The 16,710-nt window shown below is 52.9% G+C and overlaps 4 protein-coding genes across 4 annotated transcripts; 1 reads left to right on the top strand and 3 right to left on the bottom strand.

Moving 5' to 3' along the window:
- Positions 1–1,847: 1,847 nt before the first annotated feature.
- Positions 1,848–3,713, bottom strand: LBRM_21_0760 (putative dual specificity protein phosphatase; the record flags this gene model as incomplete). The annotated part of the gene is made up of 1 exon (XM_001564734.1): positions 1,848–3,713. The coding sequence occupies one exon, from the start codon at positions 3,711–3,713 to the stop codon at positions 1,848–1,850; it is 1,866 nt and encodes a 621-aa protein (XP_001564784.1).
- A 1,539-nt stretch (positions 3,714–5,252) lies between these two features.
- On the bottom strand, positions 5,253–7,232 carry LBRM_21_0770 (putative ATP-binding cassette sub-family E; the record flags this gene model as incomplete). The annotated part of the gene is made up of 1 exon (XM_001564735.1): positions 5,253–7,232. The coding sequence occupies one exon, from the start codon at positions 7,230–7,232 to the stop codon at positions 5,253–5,255; it is 1,980 nt and encodes a 659-aa protein (XP_001564785.1).
- Positions 7,233–9,177: 1,945 nt separating this feature from the next.
- On the bottom strand, positions 9,178–10,200 carry LBRM_21_0780 (conserved hypothetical protein; the record flags this gene model as incomplete). The annotated part of the gene is made up of 1 exon (XM_003723120.1): positions 9,178–10,200. The coding sequence occupies one exon, from the start codon at positions 10,198–10,200 to the stop codon at positions 9,178–9,180; it is 1,023 nt and encodes a 340-aa protein (XP_003723168.1).
- Positions 10,201–15,486: 5,286 nt separating this feature from the next.
- Positions 15,487–16,626, top strand: LBRM_21_0790 (conserved hypothetical protein; the record flags this gene model as incomplete). The annotated part of the gene is made up of 1 exon (XM_001564736.1): positions 15,487–16,626. One exon carries the CDS (start codon positions 15,487–15,489, stop codon positions 16,624–16,626), a length of 1,140 nt encoding a protein of 379 aa, XP_001564786.1.
- Positions 16,627–16,710: the final 84 nt, after the last annotated feature.

Genomic DNA, 16,710 nt, shown 5'->3' on the forward strand with positions numbered 1-16,710 from the left:
GGGGAGTGGGGGAGGGTCTCTTTCTGTGAGTCTAGGTGTCGGCGGCTTCATCACCAGTGGTATCACATCTCATATATATATATATATCCATATTCATACCTATACATACACATACGTATGAATAAAAGTATCAAAGAGGGGGAGCCTTGAAACACGCTTTGTGTAGGGTGTTTTCGTGGGTGCGCGTTGCGGTGGTGGCGGCCAGTACACGTGGTACACAGACTCCCTCCGCCTTTTTTTCTGTAGTGTGTGAAACAGAGGTTGTGTCGCTCGACCTCTTCACCACCGTCATCCTGCGCTGCCATCACAAATGAGGAACACACAATAGGGAACGAGGTACGACTTCCGACACAAGCCTCTGCGTGACTCCCCAAAAAAAAAAAAGAGAGGACTAGTCGGGGTCCTTACTCAACACGTCTAGCGCTTCAGCACACTCTCTGCAAACAAAGAGGGGGAAGAAATTGAATAAAGGGGGAGGGGACACGCCGACCCACTCGAACTTCTGCCCGTCAATTGTCTCCTAATCTGCCCAACTCTTTTCGACATCTCAAGAAAATGAAAAAAAAAAAAGAAAAGCGGAAGCGTAAAGGCAAACACACGCACACACAAACACACACGCATAACGAGGGACACAGGCACGGGCACGCGAGCATGCCAGAGGCTCACGGCAGAGAAACGGAATTCAGAAAGAAGGAACAAGGCCTGGAGAGCACATGGATCAGGCACTCTCCTCGAATGTGAACGACAGCGGGGTGGGAAAGGGGGGTAGCAATGCGCTGTCGCCAACAAACAAGCAGAATCACTGCACACACACACACACCCTACACGCAGCAGAGCGCGCCAAGAGAAACTACAAAGAGGAAAAAGCTACCCAGAGTCCAAAAGAAAAGCCGAAGAAGCCAAGAGAGAGAGCGATAAGCAGAAAGAGGATAATAGAGGGAAACGAAAAGAGAATCAGCGAAGTGTGTTGGAGGGGCACCCCCCCCCGGCCGGGTCGTAAGCATCTCCCTTCTTTTTACTCATCCTCTCCCGCCTCTCCCTCATTCGTCATCCCCCTTACCTCTGCCCTTGTACTCATCGCACACGTTCCTGTCTTCGTCTCTTCTAACGAATGCCCGCCTCCCCCTCTCAGTGCAGGAAGCACATCCCCCACGCACAGTCATACAAACACACACGAGGCACAAAGCAACAGTAAGGTGTCCGCCAAAGGTGTTACGCAGAAAAAAAAAACGCAAGAACGTACACCACAAAGACACGTAAAACGGTGGAAGGCAATCAATCGATACGTACTATGTAGCCTGCAAACGTAGTAGGGTTGTGTGTGTGTGTAGGTGGGTGGGTGGGTGAGTGGGTGTGCAGGGGGTGGGAGGAGTTGGGTGGGGCAGTGCTGAATGCTCTTCCATTGATCAAATCTGCTTCTCTTACGAAGGCAAGGGAAAAGGCGCCTTTTTTTTCGTCTCTAACGCACACGCGCAGAGACCCTGCAACGGCCACGGCAACGGCAGCGGCAACAACACCTCTAAAGCGATACAAAGTCACAGCCCGAAACACACAATGAAAACAAAAATGCAGATGAAAGAACGGACAAGGCGACGGGGCGTGGGACTCGTGCGCCAGTGTCCACTATGTTCTTCCTCTTTTGTGCTTGTGGCCAGTCTGTGGATGTGTCACAAAGCACATCGCCAACAAACGCACGAGCGGAGCGAAAATAAGAATAAAAAACTGGAAGTGGATAGAGGCGCCTCCGCAGGAACTCGAAAACACACTTGCGCATACACAGGAGAAGAGAAAAGCACATGAGAAACTTCAGCTTCGGTGGAAGGACACACGTAGCGAGACTGTGCAAATTAAGCCAACCTCCTCGACGTAATCACCGACGGAGGCTGACGTCGCACCGTTGCCGTGTTTTTCAAGCCCGTCCCGTTTGCCTCGCCACCCATGCCGTTGGTGTCATAACTCAAAAAGGTGGTGTTCAGTGTGCCAGTGCTGGGATCTTGGTACCTCTGTACCTTGGGAGAGCGAGTGCGGGAACGTGGCTTGTCCTCTGTGCCTGATTGACTCCTCCCACCCCTTGGCGACCCCCTTGCGGTCATGTGGACAGGCGACATGGCGCGGCGTCGGCTGCCACTTCGCGAGCCTGTCGCACGCTCGACGCTCTGGCGCAACGGCGACTGGCTCGCAGACCATGAGACACGGTAGCTAGGCTCCGTGGGGGTACGAGGGACAGCAGTGGAGCGATACGGCGCGATTTTGCGATAGTTTGCCGCCGACGGTCGACTCACCACATCACGACCTGGCTTATTCCGGCCAAAGGGGCTATTCGTGCGGGGGGTGCTTCGTACAGACAAGGGGCTGTTGAGCCCGAAAGAGCTGCCGGCCCATGCAGATATCGGGATGGAGATGGAACTCACCGAGATGGTGTTGACAGGGCGACTGAAAGGCGATGACTGTATCCGTGTGTGACCCTCTTTGGTGGTAGCTTTTTTATCCTTCCCCAGCGGCAGCGGGGACCCATTGCGGTACTTGTGGCTAGACCCGAGCGTAGCAAACGGCGAGCGCAGCTGCGTCGGCGGTGCCAGTCGCGCATAGTCGATAGAGCGGACCGACTCCACGGACGATTGTTGCGGCTGGGGCGGTGCGGAGCTTCCGTCCCCATCCCGACCTTTAGTGGACTTGTCCTCAAGGTGAGAAAGCGAGCTGTGCGCGCTGGAGCCTGGCACCGCTACTCGCAGTGCTGGGGCCCGCTCCACAGCTTTGGTCGATGCCAATGTACTCGTCTCTGTCGTCCCACTGTGAACTATCGAAAGAGCCTGACGCCCCTTGGGGCACGTACACGGATCAGACTCCAACCGATGAGAGCAGGGAGACGTAGTCCTGCTCAGAATACTCGGTAAGCGACGGCCAGTGCGCAAAATCGTGTGGCCGCGCAAGCCCAGAAAGCTACCGGGCTGCGCTGAGAACGGATCCGCTGAGAATGATCCCGCACGGTTCACAACAGGGCACGTAGTCTGGGAGTCCGCATCGGTGCCCTTCTTGGTGTCCACGAAGGTAATATGCGCTTTTGTTGTCTTGCCGTTCACTGGATTGCCCACGTCCACCTTGTCAGCGCACTGGCGATAAAGCCCATTCAGCATCTGGTCTCTGTACAATAATCCGTTGAGGAGGGTGTTGCGCAGCATCCACTGGTCGTTATCGAGGCCGAAATGACTGTCGTCTACGTTCTGAGCAAATATATCATGGTCCACACTGTGGCGCTTCGCAAACTGGCGCAGCTGCCGCTGGAAGTGGGGCTTGATATCGGAATCGGGGTGCGCCATTTTCAAGAACAGGAGTGCGCTCTCTAGCTTCCATCCATACTTCATAATCATGTATGCTGCGATAAGCGCAGGGCTGCGCGAGTTGCCGTAAACGCTGTGCACCAGCACACATTCGCCGGCTGCAAGAGCCACATCAATGAACTCGATCGTGCGGTGAATGTTGTCATCCGCGGCATCGAAAAGGATGGTGGTGCACACCGAACCGGCAGCGTCCTTCCAGGGGAAGGAAAGATAGCTGAAACCTGGATCGCCGAGGAAAAAGTCGGCGACCTCAGCGCCGGCGCAATTAATAATGTGAGTGATCTTATTCATAATCAAAAGCGTCTTGTCGGCCGCAGCGCCGGCGTTGCCGGCAAAGATGCCATCTTTGATGCGCACAGCAACCAAATCGTCCATCTCGTGCCTGCCTCGTTCCCGGAATAAGACCTACCGAATGTATGCAATTACCCTCACCTTTTAGTTGATAGGCATCCCACCCACCCCAGCATAAAAGGAAAACAATGAGAGATGAGGAGAGCAAGCAAGAGCAGGTGCGCCGACAAACGCGAGAGTTGCAGCGAGTAGCCACCTCGATAGAGTGGCACTTTGCACAAAAGGAGGGGATGAAAAAGAAAGCAAAAAAAAAAAGAAGGAAAAGCACGCAGTACTTTGATCACAGCCTCACTCAACCTGTACAAAGTCGCAGAGCCCAGCTCTAGGTATTCCTGTGTGTTTGTGTTTTTTGTGTGCGTAGGTGCGCTTTCTCTTCTTTTCCAGCGACGTACGTTGTGGCAACAGTAGAGGATGGCGGAGATACGAGAAGAGAAACCAAGAAAGGAGGAGGAGAGAAGGGAAGCAGCAAAAGAGATTGAATGCATAGACGCAGAAAAAGAGCGTGTTGCACGACTGTTTAGCCAGGGGACCAAGATGGGAAACGTCAACCCTGATCGTAATCGCCATGAAGCCCTAGCGAGTTGAACTGGATGGTGGACATGGCATCTTAATGGGGATGCGTCGTGGTAGGCATTCGATTCAGCACGGGCTTGATGTCGTTCCAACAACTCGGTGAACGACAGTACGTGACAGACCCACACAACATTCACACCAAGGTATGCAAACACCACCACGAATGCATTTGTTTATTCGTCCTCTTCAACACAGAAGGTGTACCAGCGCTTCCGTCACAATTTTTCGCGGTTACTTCTTTCGTGCATTTTGCTTAGTTACACTAGCGTTAATAGGCTAAGTTGCGTACTTGCTTTTTGGTGGTTCTCTTCTGCACCCTCCTGCTTTCTTCAGAGAAGAGAGCAACACCTAGGAATTACTGTGTCCTCCTCTCCGTCGCTTTCTTGTGCATTGCACATTTTTTGTCTGTTTATTCCTTTAGCCCTGTACGTTATCCTCCACACAAGTGCAAGGAGCTAAGTCTCTTTTTTTCTTGCTTGCTGGAAAGCAAGTGTGAAATGCTCCCTTGTTTTTTTCGTAGCACCCGCGCTGTCTTTGTCGTCATTGTTCCAACCCCACCTCAAGGCTGCTTCATATCCATTCCTCGTGCTCTGCAATCACATGTACTCCCCCCCCCCTCCCACTGGATTTCCCCGTCTTTGAGAACCAACACATAAAAGAAAGGACAACAGAGGTCCGGGGGGGAGGGGGGGGGGCACTAGGACGAAGCAGGGGTGAAAGAGAAATGTGGTAGGTAAAAAGACGAAAAGACGAAGAAAGAAGAGAGATGGAAACCCCGAGAAGCAAAAGAGCGGATTAAGGTGAAAGGTGTGAAGAAAATAAGAACAAAAAGGAGAATGCATCATATAGGAGGAAGAGCAAGACAAAAGAGAGAGGAAGAAAACAAAAGACAACGTCAGTCCCCTCACACACATCGCGTTTTTTCTCTCTTGCTTATCAAGGCGGACGTGTATTATACATACACATGCACAGTTGGCAGCAGAGGCCTCCCTACTTCTTGTGGGCCTTCTTCGCCTTCCCATCCGTGCTGTCGTCGTTGTGGAACTGGCTCTGGTGCTTCTTTGGCGCCGGCTTCTCGTCAGAACCGTCGTCATCTGAGTCGGCTCCGTCCTTCTGCGGAGCCTTCTTCCCCTTCAGCTCCTCCGTCTTCTCCGTCATGTAGAAGTAGTTGCCCGAAGTCTTCTGATCGCGGTCCTTGACGGAGTCCAGCTTGTTGATGCGAGGTCGGAAGTTCGTGGGGTCACGGCGGAAGGTGATGTTGAGGCTCTTGAGGAACTTGTTCATGCCTTCGAGGAGGCCACACGGCATCCGTGCTGTGCAGTTCACGGCAGGTGTACCGTCGTACACGATAACTTTGTCGGCCAGATATGTGGCCATGATAAAGTCGTGCTCCACGATGAATGCCGTGCGCTTGCTGTTCAGGATGAAGCGCTTGATCACGCGGGAGGCGATGATACGCTGGTCAGAGTCAAGGTACGCACTAGGCTCATCAATGAGGTAGATGTTGGCCGGTGTCCCCAGGGCAATGCACAGACCGACGCGCTGAAGCTGGCCACCGGAGAGATTCTGCACTTCCTGGTCCAGAAGCTCCTCAATCGTGAGCGGTTTCAGCACATCCGTCTGGAACTGTGGATGGCAGTACATTTCGTAGATCTTCGTCTGAAGAAGGTCACGCACCGTGCCCTGGAACTTTGGCGCAATCTTCTGGGGCTTGTAACTGATGGACAGCTTCGGCACCTCAACGTCGTTGTCCGGCTTCACATGGCCAGCAAGCATACGAATGAAAGTGGTCTTTCCGCAACCGTTCTCGCCCAGAAGCACCAAAATCTCAGAGTCAGAGAAGGCCCCGGCATCTACAGATAAGCTGAAAGAGCCTAGGCTCTTGGTCATGGCCGGGTACTCATTCATGGCACGGCGCTTGCTGACGCCCTCCTCAATCTCGTCTGCTATGTGGAATGTGAGGCTCTCGTCACGGAACCGAAGATTCTCCGTCGGTACGAAACCGTCAAGGAAGATGTTGATACCCTCGCGCACACCGTAGGGCATTGTCACGACACCGTAGATGCCAGGAACACCGTACAGCACACAGACGAAATCAGACATGTAGTCCACCACGGATAAGTCATGCTCTACGACTATGATGTAGTTCGTCTCGGTCAGCATGGAGCGGATGACCTGGGCAGCGGTAAGTCGCTGGCGCACATCGAGGTAACTAGAGGGCTCATCATACATGTACACCTGCGCATTCTGCACGCAGAGAGCAGCGATGGTGAAGCGCTGCAGCTCACCACCGGAAAGCTTATCCAAGGTGCGATCCGCCACGTTCTTGAGATCAAGAACGTCCATGAAGTGATCCTTCATACTACGCTCGTCTGCCTTGCTAAGAAGAGCCTCTACCACCCCATTATTGGTCTTTGGCACCTTGTCCACGTACTGTGGTTTCAGAAGAACGCGCATCTTGTCGTCTAGTAGGTGCTGGAAATACGCCTGGTGCTCAGAGCCGCGGAAGTACTTGAGAATATCGTCCCACCCAGGCTCATCCATGTACCGCCCGAGGTTCGGCTTGATGCGGCCCTTCAGGATCGAGAGAGCAGTCGATTTCCCCGTACCGTTCGCGCCAACAAGGCCAAGCACCTGCCCGGGACGAGGCAGTGGAAGACGATGCAGCTTAAAGCTGTTAGGGCCGTAGCGGTGCACGGTGTCCCTTTCGAGGTTAGAGGGGAGGTTGATGATACGAATCGCATCGTAGGGGCACTTCTTTACACACAGAGCGCAACCGATGCAAAGCTCCTCAGAAATTTTGGAGATGGCACTTTGGTGGTTCACCTCGATGCACAGCTTACCTTGCAGCACAACAGGGCAGCACTTATGGCATTCGAGATTACACTTGCGTGGCTTGCAGCGGTCCGAATTCACCACTGCAATACGGGTAAGCCGGGATTGCTCCTCGACCTGCTTCCTCGGCGGCATCAGGATCAACAATATGCTTCCTTCCTTATGTATTTCGGAGATGGGACAAGAAGAGAGGAAATATACGACATAGATCACCGCTGTGCGTGAGAGTTGATCCAAAGTAGCCACAAGACCAGCTGAAAGGAAGCCGAAAGAGACAGAGGCAACTTACAGACTGTCAAGCAACGCGACGCTACCAGCTGAAGCCTCGAGGAGAACCGGCCTACCTGACATGTCTTAGGAACATGAGCAAAGAAAGACTAATTTGCTCCCCCCAGGCAACTTACACAAGCAATGCCAGGAGCACAGAAATAGTCTGTACCGACTTTCAGCTCCGTTGGATTCACACATGCTAAAGAAAAACCACCATGCAAATGCACACACCATACAGGGGACATCATCTAAAGCAGATAGAAAACCAGGTTTTCTTCCTTTTTCCGACGCGTCCGCTCTCCGCCACACAGCACACGAGTGGATCACCACCCCGCCCACGGCCGGCCACAGGCCCACCGCGTCGTGCAACGCCGCCGTGGGAACGCCTTCGTGCAGCGCGCCGGCCCCGTCACAAACACCGCCCACCACCGGCACAGGCAGGCAGCGAGAGCCAGGCACGCACACGCCCGAGTCATGCCGACACACTGCGCACCACACGGACGGCGCCAACGCCCCCACCGCCGCAGGCCTCTCCGCCGCAGCGCCGCCCAGAGCCTGACCGCCGACAGCAGCAGTGACACACCGCACGGACCTCCCCTGCACTGTAGGCACCTGATGCCCTGTCACCGCCAGAAGCGGCCCGCCACTTGGCGAGGGTGGGTGGGGCTGCTTGGCTTCCAATACAGTGTGAACATTTGGCCCTGGGACACGACGAACAGAGGCGTCTCACGCCACCAGAGATAGGAAAACTGCGCCAGATCAACGCATGAAACCTTGACAGTCGCAAAGCATAGTAGCCTCGAAGCAGAGAGGACAAAGTTGAGATTTCCCTCAGGGAAATCAGTGGGTGCTGTTCTTGCTGCTTTAGTCATTCATAATGTGATACGTTTTTGACTGTGAAGAAGCAGCAGCCGAACATTGTCGAAAAAAAAAACGCTAGAAATACGACGTGTCGATACTAGTGGAGACCAGGTTTCTGATAGTAGACTTTACTCAGCCTTTTTTCATATGGCGTCTCCGCGCTAACCTCAGGTGGAGGTTCACCTGCTCCGGTAGCGATAGTTTATTCTCACTGTCTCCCGTAAGACACCTGAGCCCACGATGCCGGTATCATCAGAGTCAAGTTAAGTGAGCACAGCACACGGATCAACAGTCTTAAGATCCTTCTCGGCCTTATGTTTGGCGAGAGCAGACGTGAAGAACTTTTCCGCTAAGCTGAAGAAATGCTCGAGCGCTATAGGCCCTTTTCCATCTACGTTGCACTCCCTCAAAAAGTTGTCGAATGCCTTCTCTGATCAATCAGACACAACGAAGGAACGCAGTTGTTTAATTCTGAGCGTACTGAAGCCCCTCTCTCACTTGAATATGAAATGAAAAATGACTCTTTCAGCTTCGCAACTGTGCCATGCGCTACCCGGGGCATAGCTGCAGCCATGGCCCTGGTACCTTTACTTCCATTTTTGCCCTCATGACTCCGGCGACATACTGCGTGCAACAGGGAAAGACAACCTATAAAGCAAATAGAAAGAAAAGAGAGCGTGTTGGAAGCTGAGGGAAAACACTGCGCAGAGAGGGTCTGACTCAAGTTATCTAGTCGAAATGCTTTACATCACGCCCGAAGCTACAATACTCTTTTGTGTGTGTAAGAGAGAGTTATAAGAGCGGGCTGCTGCATCACCAACGGCGCAGCTCACCCAACGACAAGCATAGCTATCTTCTATCACATTTTGCGCAGAATGGAAACAACATAGAAAGGGCGCTGAGTTAAGAGAAAGCAGACCACACCTGTCTGATCCATTCCTTACTTTACCTAGCCGAAAGGAGTAGAGCTGTGTGCCACGCCGTTCTTCACGTCCAGCGCTCTAGTAAGATCAGATTCCTGCTCTCCACACTGCCCAACCTCACAGTGAGGGGTATATACCTGTCGAGGTGGATAATCAGTGGTGTACACGCTAGGCGAGCCCATGCCGCGGATACCCTGGAAAAGGTATCCGACGCTCCGCAGTTGTTCTACAAAGTTGTCCACTCGCTGAAGAGAGTCACTGTTTTTCTGTGCCATCGACTGCTGCAGTGTACGAGCTACAGTGGCCAGCTGAGCCCCGTCGCTGCTACTCAAAGAGGAGACAAGTGTATGAATCACATAATCTGCACCATACTTTCTTCCAGAACAGAACTCAGGTCTGCGCGACCGCACCCACTCGAAAAACTCCACAAAAGGGTTGATCTGACGAACCTCCTCAAAGTCCTTCTTCATCTGGTCTTGTTCACTTTGTTGAAACTGTACAGCAAACAGAATGTGTTTCGCCTGTAGCTCTACACTCGCCGTCCAAAGAGGCATCTCTAGTCCATTTACACCACGTGTGAGCTGACGAAAGAGGATCTTGCCGGAGAAATACATCAAGGTGCAACCAGTCAACAGTATTACCCAGTCCACACTTCGCCGATTCTGGAAAGGAGTGCCACCAAAGCTCTGATACCCATCCACTCCAGCGTTACTCGCAGCCTGCTGAGTGGCACTTGCGCTTATGCCCATTGTCGAGAAGTGTCCATATTCATGACTGAGGCTTTCAGGGATCTGCATTCCACGATACCTCTGTTGGACCTTTTGACGGAGCTCCTCCTCCCTAGCGCGCTCCTCCGCACTCTGTTGAAAACGAAGCATCGAAGTTGAGGACAACAAGCGCCTCCCCACCCAAAAGAGTGGTGATGTGCGGTCCATGTTGAGACGGAGCATGGTGAATGTGTGATAAAAAGTACTAGTCGTCCTTTGCCACCACATACCGAGAAGTTGGGAAATAGAAGTGAAAATAAAGAGCACACAGGGAAAATCCATGCTTTTAGACAGTATATTGCTACGGTTCGTGGGAAATGAGCTGTTTTTGCTGTCACTGATGCCATGTTTCTAGAATCAAATGGCTTTCTCTGCCTTATTTTCTGGTTCGATTGACTGCGTGCTTGATCCTGGTCTCCAGTTTTTGATTCGTCAGCTAGTCAGCAGCTACTTTCTTCAGTTTGAGTGTCTCTATAACCGCGAACTTTTCAACTCCAGTATAATATCCTTTGCACCAGAACCTTCAGTGTTGCTGTTGCCCATTACACCTTTAAGCGGAATACATCTTCCAATGAGCAAGGCGATCACTGCGGCAGTCACTAGACTGCCGATTGGAAACACCAGATCCAAGTCATTGATGAACTGAAAGTCCATCTCTAATCCCACCACCAAGAGTCACCTTCGCGATTGAGTAAACAGGTGGACAAATGGTCGAAAAACAAACCGCGATGTGAAGTAGTGGAAGGCTAGTAAATCCGCTGAAAAAAGGGTAAGTAGTGTGGTGGATGCTCAGCAAAGTCGATATTCTTCAGCTACCTTTGAGCAGTGTCAATCACACTACCCTGTACATGTGCGATTCATGGAAGAAGCTGAGACAAGATCAACACATTGGTTACGAACGGTGTCTCAGCGCCGCACCGCATTTTCACTCCCGAGTTCATTGATGGAGACGATGCACTTGCTCGATGAAACGACACACGTCTCATAATTGCCCTGCTTTTTTGGACCATAACCATAGGTACACCAACCACAAGAGTAGCTGCATCTCGACCGCACATTTATGAACTTCGCTTTATTTTTAAGTCACAGTTCAGTTGCAACTGCTACCTGCAGCCCTTGGTACTCACTAAAGTTCCTATGCTTCTCGATAACATCTCCTCTCCCCTTCGCCTGTCTAGAGCTCGACTAAAGCCCTCCCTGCGCTGTCCAAAAACCAGCAAATACACACCCACTGACACAAAGGGACAACATCCAAGCGACCGTTCAGCCGAATGACCCAAACACCTGATCCAAAACGCGACGCAGATGCCTTTCAGAATTGAAGCAAGCCAACGCACACGCAAGCAAGCAAAGCAAAATATCACAGCCAATCACCAAACCAGTCCCATTGAACCAATTACCGCTCACGAACAAGTAGCTTTACAGCAAACACTTGCCTTGTAGCATTCGCTACGCGAAAACCCACCGCGTTCGCAAAGCCCCCCTCCCCCTTCTCAGATCAGCAGCTGGTCTGACCATCCCCAAAAGCAGAAAAGCCGCGCGCAGCGCCCGAGTGAAGCAAGAAAAGCAAATCAATGAGGAAACCGCTTTCCTCAGTAGAAGCAAACACTCCAGCGCCCTTTCTCCAAAGCCACAGCCGCCACCAACATCAACAAAACATGAGCAAACAGCAAAACGCAAACAGCACTGTGGACGCCACTAACACTTTCCCACAGAGCAAACCCCCCCCCCGGTTATTTGCCCCAACGCCAAAAATCCGCAATTGTTAGAAACCTTCGATTTTGCCAGGTTGAGAAATTACCGAAACTCTTCTGCTTTTCCTGGTTTCCTGAGATGCCATTTTCCCTTGGCGTATAAATACCCCTCCCACAGCCTTCCCAACGCCCGCCGCGCCACCCGGGCGCGACACGCCCGAGCCATGCCGACACTGCGCACCACACGGATAGCACCAACGGCCGCAGCGCCGCCCAGAGCCTGACCACCGACAGCGGCAGCGCATCGGTCTGGCCCAAAGTGTCGTGCGTGCCCGGGCCTGCCGCTGCTAGAGGCGGTCTGGCGTTGGCGGGCGCGGGCGGCCCGCATCCCCCCCCTCTTCCCCCGCGAAGAGGCCCGGCGCCGGCGCCGCGGCGCCGCGAACCGGGGCGACCCGTGCCACCAGAGACAGGAAGCGGCGCCAAAGCAAAACCGCCGCCCCACCCCTTTACCGCCAAAGGGATCGCGCCAGATCCTTCGCGGGACCTTTTTCCGAGTCACAAGGGCCACTTCAACCCAAAAGGCGGGGTGCGCGGCCGGGAAAAGCTTGCACCCGTCACCTTTTGAATACGGGACGGTCGGGGACGCCATTTTAGGGCGGCGCGCAGCTTTGACCCCCCCCCCACACACACACACACTTCCTCTTTGCAAACCGTAAAACAATACAAAAGGGCGCGCTAACCTCACGCCAGGGGTCCTTTCCCCGACTTTTTTGGCGTCGCGCAAAGGATGCCGTCGCGCAGCCCCCCAACCCACCCAAAAGCAAAAAAAAAACAACAGCCTCTTGTTGCAACCCATTGGGGATACTCCGAAAACGCCCGCGCTTTTAGGGGCTGCTTTGGGACCCCGACACACCAAGCGCACCGAGAGGCGCAGAGAAAAGACCCAAGAGCAGCCATTGAAAAGATCGGCGGTGCGTTCCACGCAAGCCCCCCGCTAACGCAAGCGCCCCCACCAAGAAGCGAGCCCAGCTGCTTCATACAAAAACAACCTTTCGAAAGCTTGCCTCTGCGCAGTCTGGCGCGAGGCAGTTTTCCAGCCAGCCCGCACCTCGGCCTTTTACACGCCGCGAAACTCCTCCCTTCCGAAAAGAATCTGCGCCCCCCTTTCCGGCCTTGGGGAGGGCGCTCCGGAAAACGATCGCCATCAGTTTTCCCACACTGTAGATCTGAAAACCTACGCTTTGCGAAAGACTTGATTTTTTCTGAAGAGTGTTAGCCCAAGCTGGTAATTGAACTTTTGAAGCTAAGGGTGTATGAGCTAGAATGTTTTCACAGAGCTTTTTTTCCGGAGCGGGGGGAAGGGGGCGGCGCAAAACCGCTGGCGCGGGGGCCCCGCGCGCCCCCAAGGAAAGTTTCCTTATACTTGAATATACCTCCTGTCGTGCCAAAAAAAAAAAAAAAAGAGGGATAAATGGTGCACCGTTCTGGCGAGTCGTTTCTCCCGTTTGCATGTTGGGGTTTTTCGGGAGGAGGAGAGGCCCTGACAAACTTGGACGCCGCCAGTCGGTGAAAGCGTGGTATGGGGAAAGGTGAAAACCCCGCAGCGACACGGCGACTCCATTCCGCGCGTTTTGTTAACGCACCACAGCGCCCCCGGCCGCACACTTCTCACAGCGAAGATGTGGCGGGGCTTTCTTTTTTGTTTTATTGTAGGGCAAAGGGTGAGCTTTCTACACTTTCGTTCGTTCAGGGGGAAAAGAAGCGCGGTCAAAGAAGTTTCTAATATTTCATTGGCCTTAAGGAATGCCTTTCCGATGTTGGTCGGCGTTCTTTTTCGGTTCTGTGGCAATGAGGTTGGGGGTTTGAAAAAATGATTCTCCCATTTCACAAAGATGATGATGGCCGGCCCCGGCCGTTGCAAAGGGCGGCGGGCTTCCATGGCCTCTCGCTGGGGAAAATTAAGGTTAAATGAAAATCTCAAGGATGGTTGACGGGTTCCTTCGCTATGGATCTGTTTTTCCGCGCGCGCCACTCGCAAAATAGCTGTGCTGCTCCGCACGTGTAGCCGCGGTGAGGCACTGGTTCGGAAAGGCGTCGGGGCACCAAGGGCACCTTCAGCGCGTAGAAACGCTTTAAAACATACGTTATTCTTCAATACCATCAAGCGTACAAATTACATGTAAAACAGTCAAAAGGTTCAGGGGCGAATTTCTGATTTTGTGCGCTGTTTTTCCGGTTCCGGGTGCCGGGTGATTTCTCGTTGTGGGCTGGGTTGGTTCGGCGGGGCTTCGCTCGCGGCCGCGCCCTCCAAAACCGTATGAACCGATTCAATTCGACTTTGATCAAGAAGTTTTTATTAAAGTGGTTCAGCTGCTCGTTATTATTGAAAACCTTGCCGCGTTCGGTCTTTTGTCTTTGTTTCCGTTGCGGTGTTGGGCACCCCGGGTGGTTGTCGGCGTTTTTGCGGCGTCTGTGTGGCGGACTGTCCTGCGCTTTGCGGGGCCGCCAGCGTTTGTTCTGCGGTGGCGCGGGCGGGCCAAAAGAAACCGCCGCCCCACCGGGTTTTTCTTTTAGATTATGTTTCCTAATGGCTGGTGGTTGAAAAAGGGATTTTGGGAGCTGGGGGGGGGGGGGTATTTTTTGTAGGCGGCTGCTGCTGTTTATTGAGTTGTTTGGGAGGCGTTCGCTGTTTTTTTGGGGGCCGCGTAGATCTGTTGTGGTTTGGTGGGCGGGCGGTGGGTGTTCTGGCGAATTTGTCGTGGAGGCCGAAACTTTCAATTCTTTTTTGTGTTTCAGTGTGGGTTTGGTGATGGGTCGGCGGTGTTGGGGTGGGGGGGGGTCCTTTCGCGGCCGCGGGGGGGCCGCCGGCGCGGGAAAGGCCCGCGGTGCGGGGGCGGGCAGGGGCGGGGTCGTTCGGGAAGCGCCCAAACCCGCATTTTGATCAAGTTTGGGGTCGCATTACCTTTATTTCAGGTGGATTGCGTGCTTGGGCTTTTGTTCTTTGATGCCTTCTTTCAAGTTGCGCGGGGTTGCTGTGTGGTTGGGGGCTTGCGCGTCAGGTATTCTGCGGGTTTCCTTGCGCCTTTGTGAGGGGCGCGCTTCCTGAAGCCCCCTCCCGCACACCAGAAAAACGCGGCGGGCGTTGTGTGTGGTCTTGCCGTCTTCCTTTAGCGGTGGTTTGGAAATGTTTTTGGTGGTGGGGGTTTGTTTTAGTGGGGGGGGGCGCGGGTAGCTCTCGTGCCCTGTCCTTGTGCCAAATTGGTGGTTGGGGGTGGCGCAGGCTGTGCGGGGGGTGTTCTGTGGGTGGGGGTGGTAGGGGCCTGGCGGGGGCTGCGTTGGCGCGAGGCCGAGGTGTCCCAGGGGATTTGCCTCGTCGCGCCGCTATGTTTACATGCCGAGTGCGTTACAACAGAAACACAAGCTTCTCATTGCCAGTGTTCATCACTGTTGTGGCGCTCCGTTTCCCTGGTATGGGGTACCCATTCTACGCACTGAGAGGCAATCAAAGACCCTTGCTAGTCATTATTTGGTGCTCGCGAGGTTATCTGGGCAATCAAGGTTTAGGCACATGCTCTTCCCTCGATTAGTGCACCTGATATCACTGCAGTTGCAAAACCAATACAAAAACGAAATTACCAGCAGACAAGTGCACATTGCACTCTTGAACCCTTGCCTGCTTTGAGTGCAGGTCATTAATTTACAGCACTGAAGCCGAGTTCACTGACGCTGTCAGCTTGACGTCATGCGCAGCTGCAGGGGTTATCAAACGGACCTGAGCAAATCGAGCAGCCAACTGTATGTTTCCTGTATCTGTGATCCATGGCTTTTTCTGATGACAGGTTCGTAGCCATTACATGGCACCCAGCTCGTGTCCATGCACGCCACCTACTTGCAAAGGGTTACCCAGCATTTTCGTGAAGACAAAGGGAAAGAGTTTAACATAGAGGCAGAGGTCAGCTATGCAAGTCAGGCCACGGATGTGCGCCATCTTGTACCGTTGACAAAAGCGGATGTCCAGCACTTTTCGAGTTTTTTCCCACCGGTGAAAAGCAAAGATGATCTTGAGACACTCCCCGCGAAGCTGAAAGGGAACGAGGAGCTTGGGTTCTCACCCTTGTTTGATCCCTCTTTGATTGATGCGTGCTGCCAACGCGGCATTTTCCCCCTGGCTGTTGAAATCAGTGAAAACATTTTTCTCTTTGCCCCAAAGCTGCACATGGAGAGGGCTATTTGCGCCCTTGTTGACGGCGCAGCACAGCGCAACACTATAAGTGGTTTTCCCTTTTGTGAGGGTGACGAAGGCATTTTCAATAAAGATTGTCTTGGGGTCTCACGTAAGCTCACAAAAACGCCAAACGAAAGCACTCATCGTCCCTCTTTCGAGATTTTCGTAAACCGGCAAGCAGACCTGGTCGACGTTTTTACGCTCATAAGGAGGCAACATGGTGAGAATTGGCTATGTGCGCCGTTACGAGTATGTTTGCTTCACATGTTTTTCAATCCAACCAAGTACGCAACCAAAATTATCATCACTGCTATTCGTTACCGGAAATACAACGAAATGCCTATCTTGGAGAGCTCACCCCTCATTCAAGAGGGAGAACTCGTTGCATGTGAAATTGGTTATCTAGTTGGAGACATTTACGCTTCCGCAACCGGTGCATACTGTATCAGCGGCGGCGGGGCCCTGCAGCTGAGTTTAACTGGTGTTTGTATGAAATCCGCCGGGTGCCGCTTGTGGGATTTGGGAATGATGATGTCCTACAAGCGGTCCCTGCAATGTGTTTCTTTACCGCGCAAAAAATGGCAAAGTATGGTCTCAGTGCGCCGCACAAACCCCAACGAGCATATCTTGCGCTATTTGCACGATTTGGAAAAAGGGCTGCCAGTGAGTGATTTTTTCAAAACTGCTGTACCGCCTGCTATCGCGGATCTGAATAGCAAGTCACAGCGCAAAAAACGACTGAAGAAAGAAGCTGCTATTCAGCGGAAGGCAGAAAGAATGAGGGAGTGAACTAAAGGTTCGGTCTGGTACCTTAAACAAGCTCGGAAATATATTTGATGTTTTTTCTTTATTGACTAGTTGTTCTGCATTTCG

This window comes from Leishmania braziliensis, chromosome 21, assembly GCF_000002845.2.
Source record: "Leishmania braziliensis MHOM/BR/75/M2904 complete genome, chromosome 21".
Classification (NCBI taxonomy): Eukaryota; Euglenozoa; class Kinetoplastea; order Trypanosomatida; family Trypanosomatidae; genus Leishmania; species Leishmania braziliensis.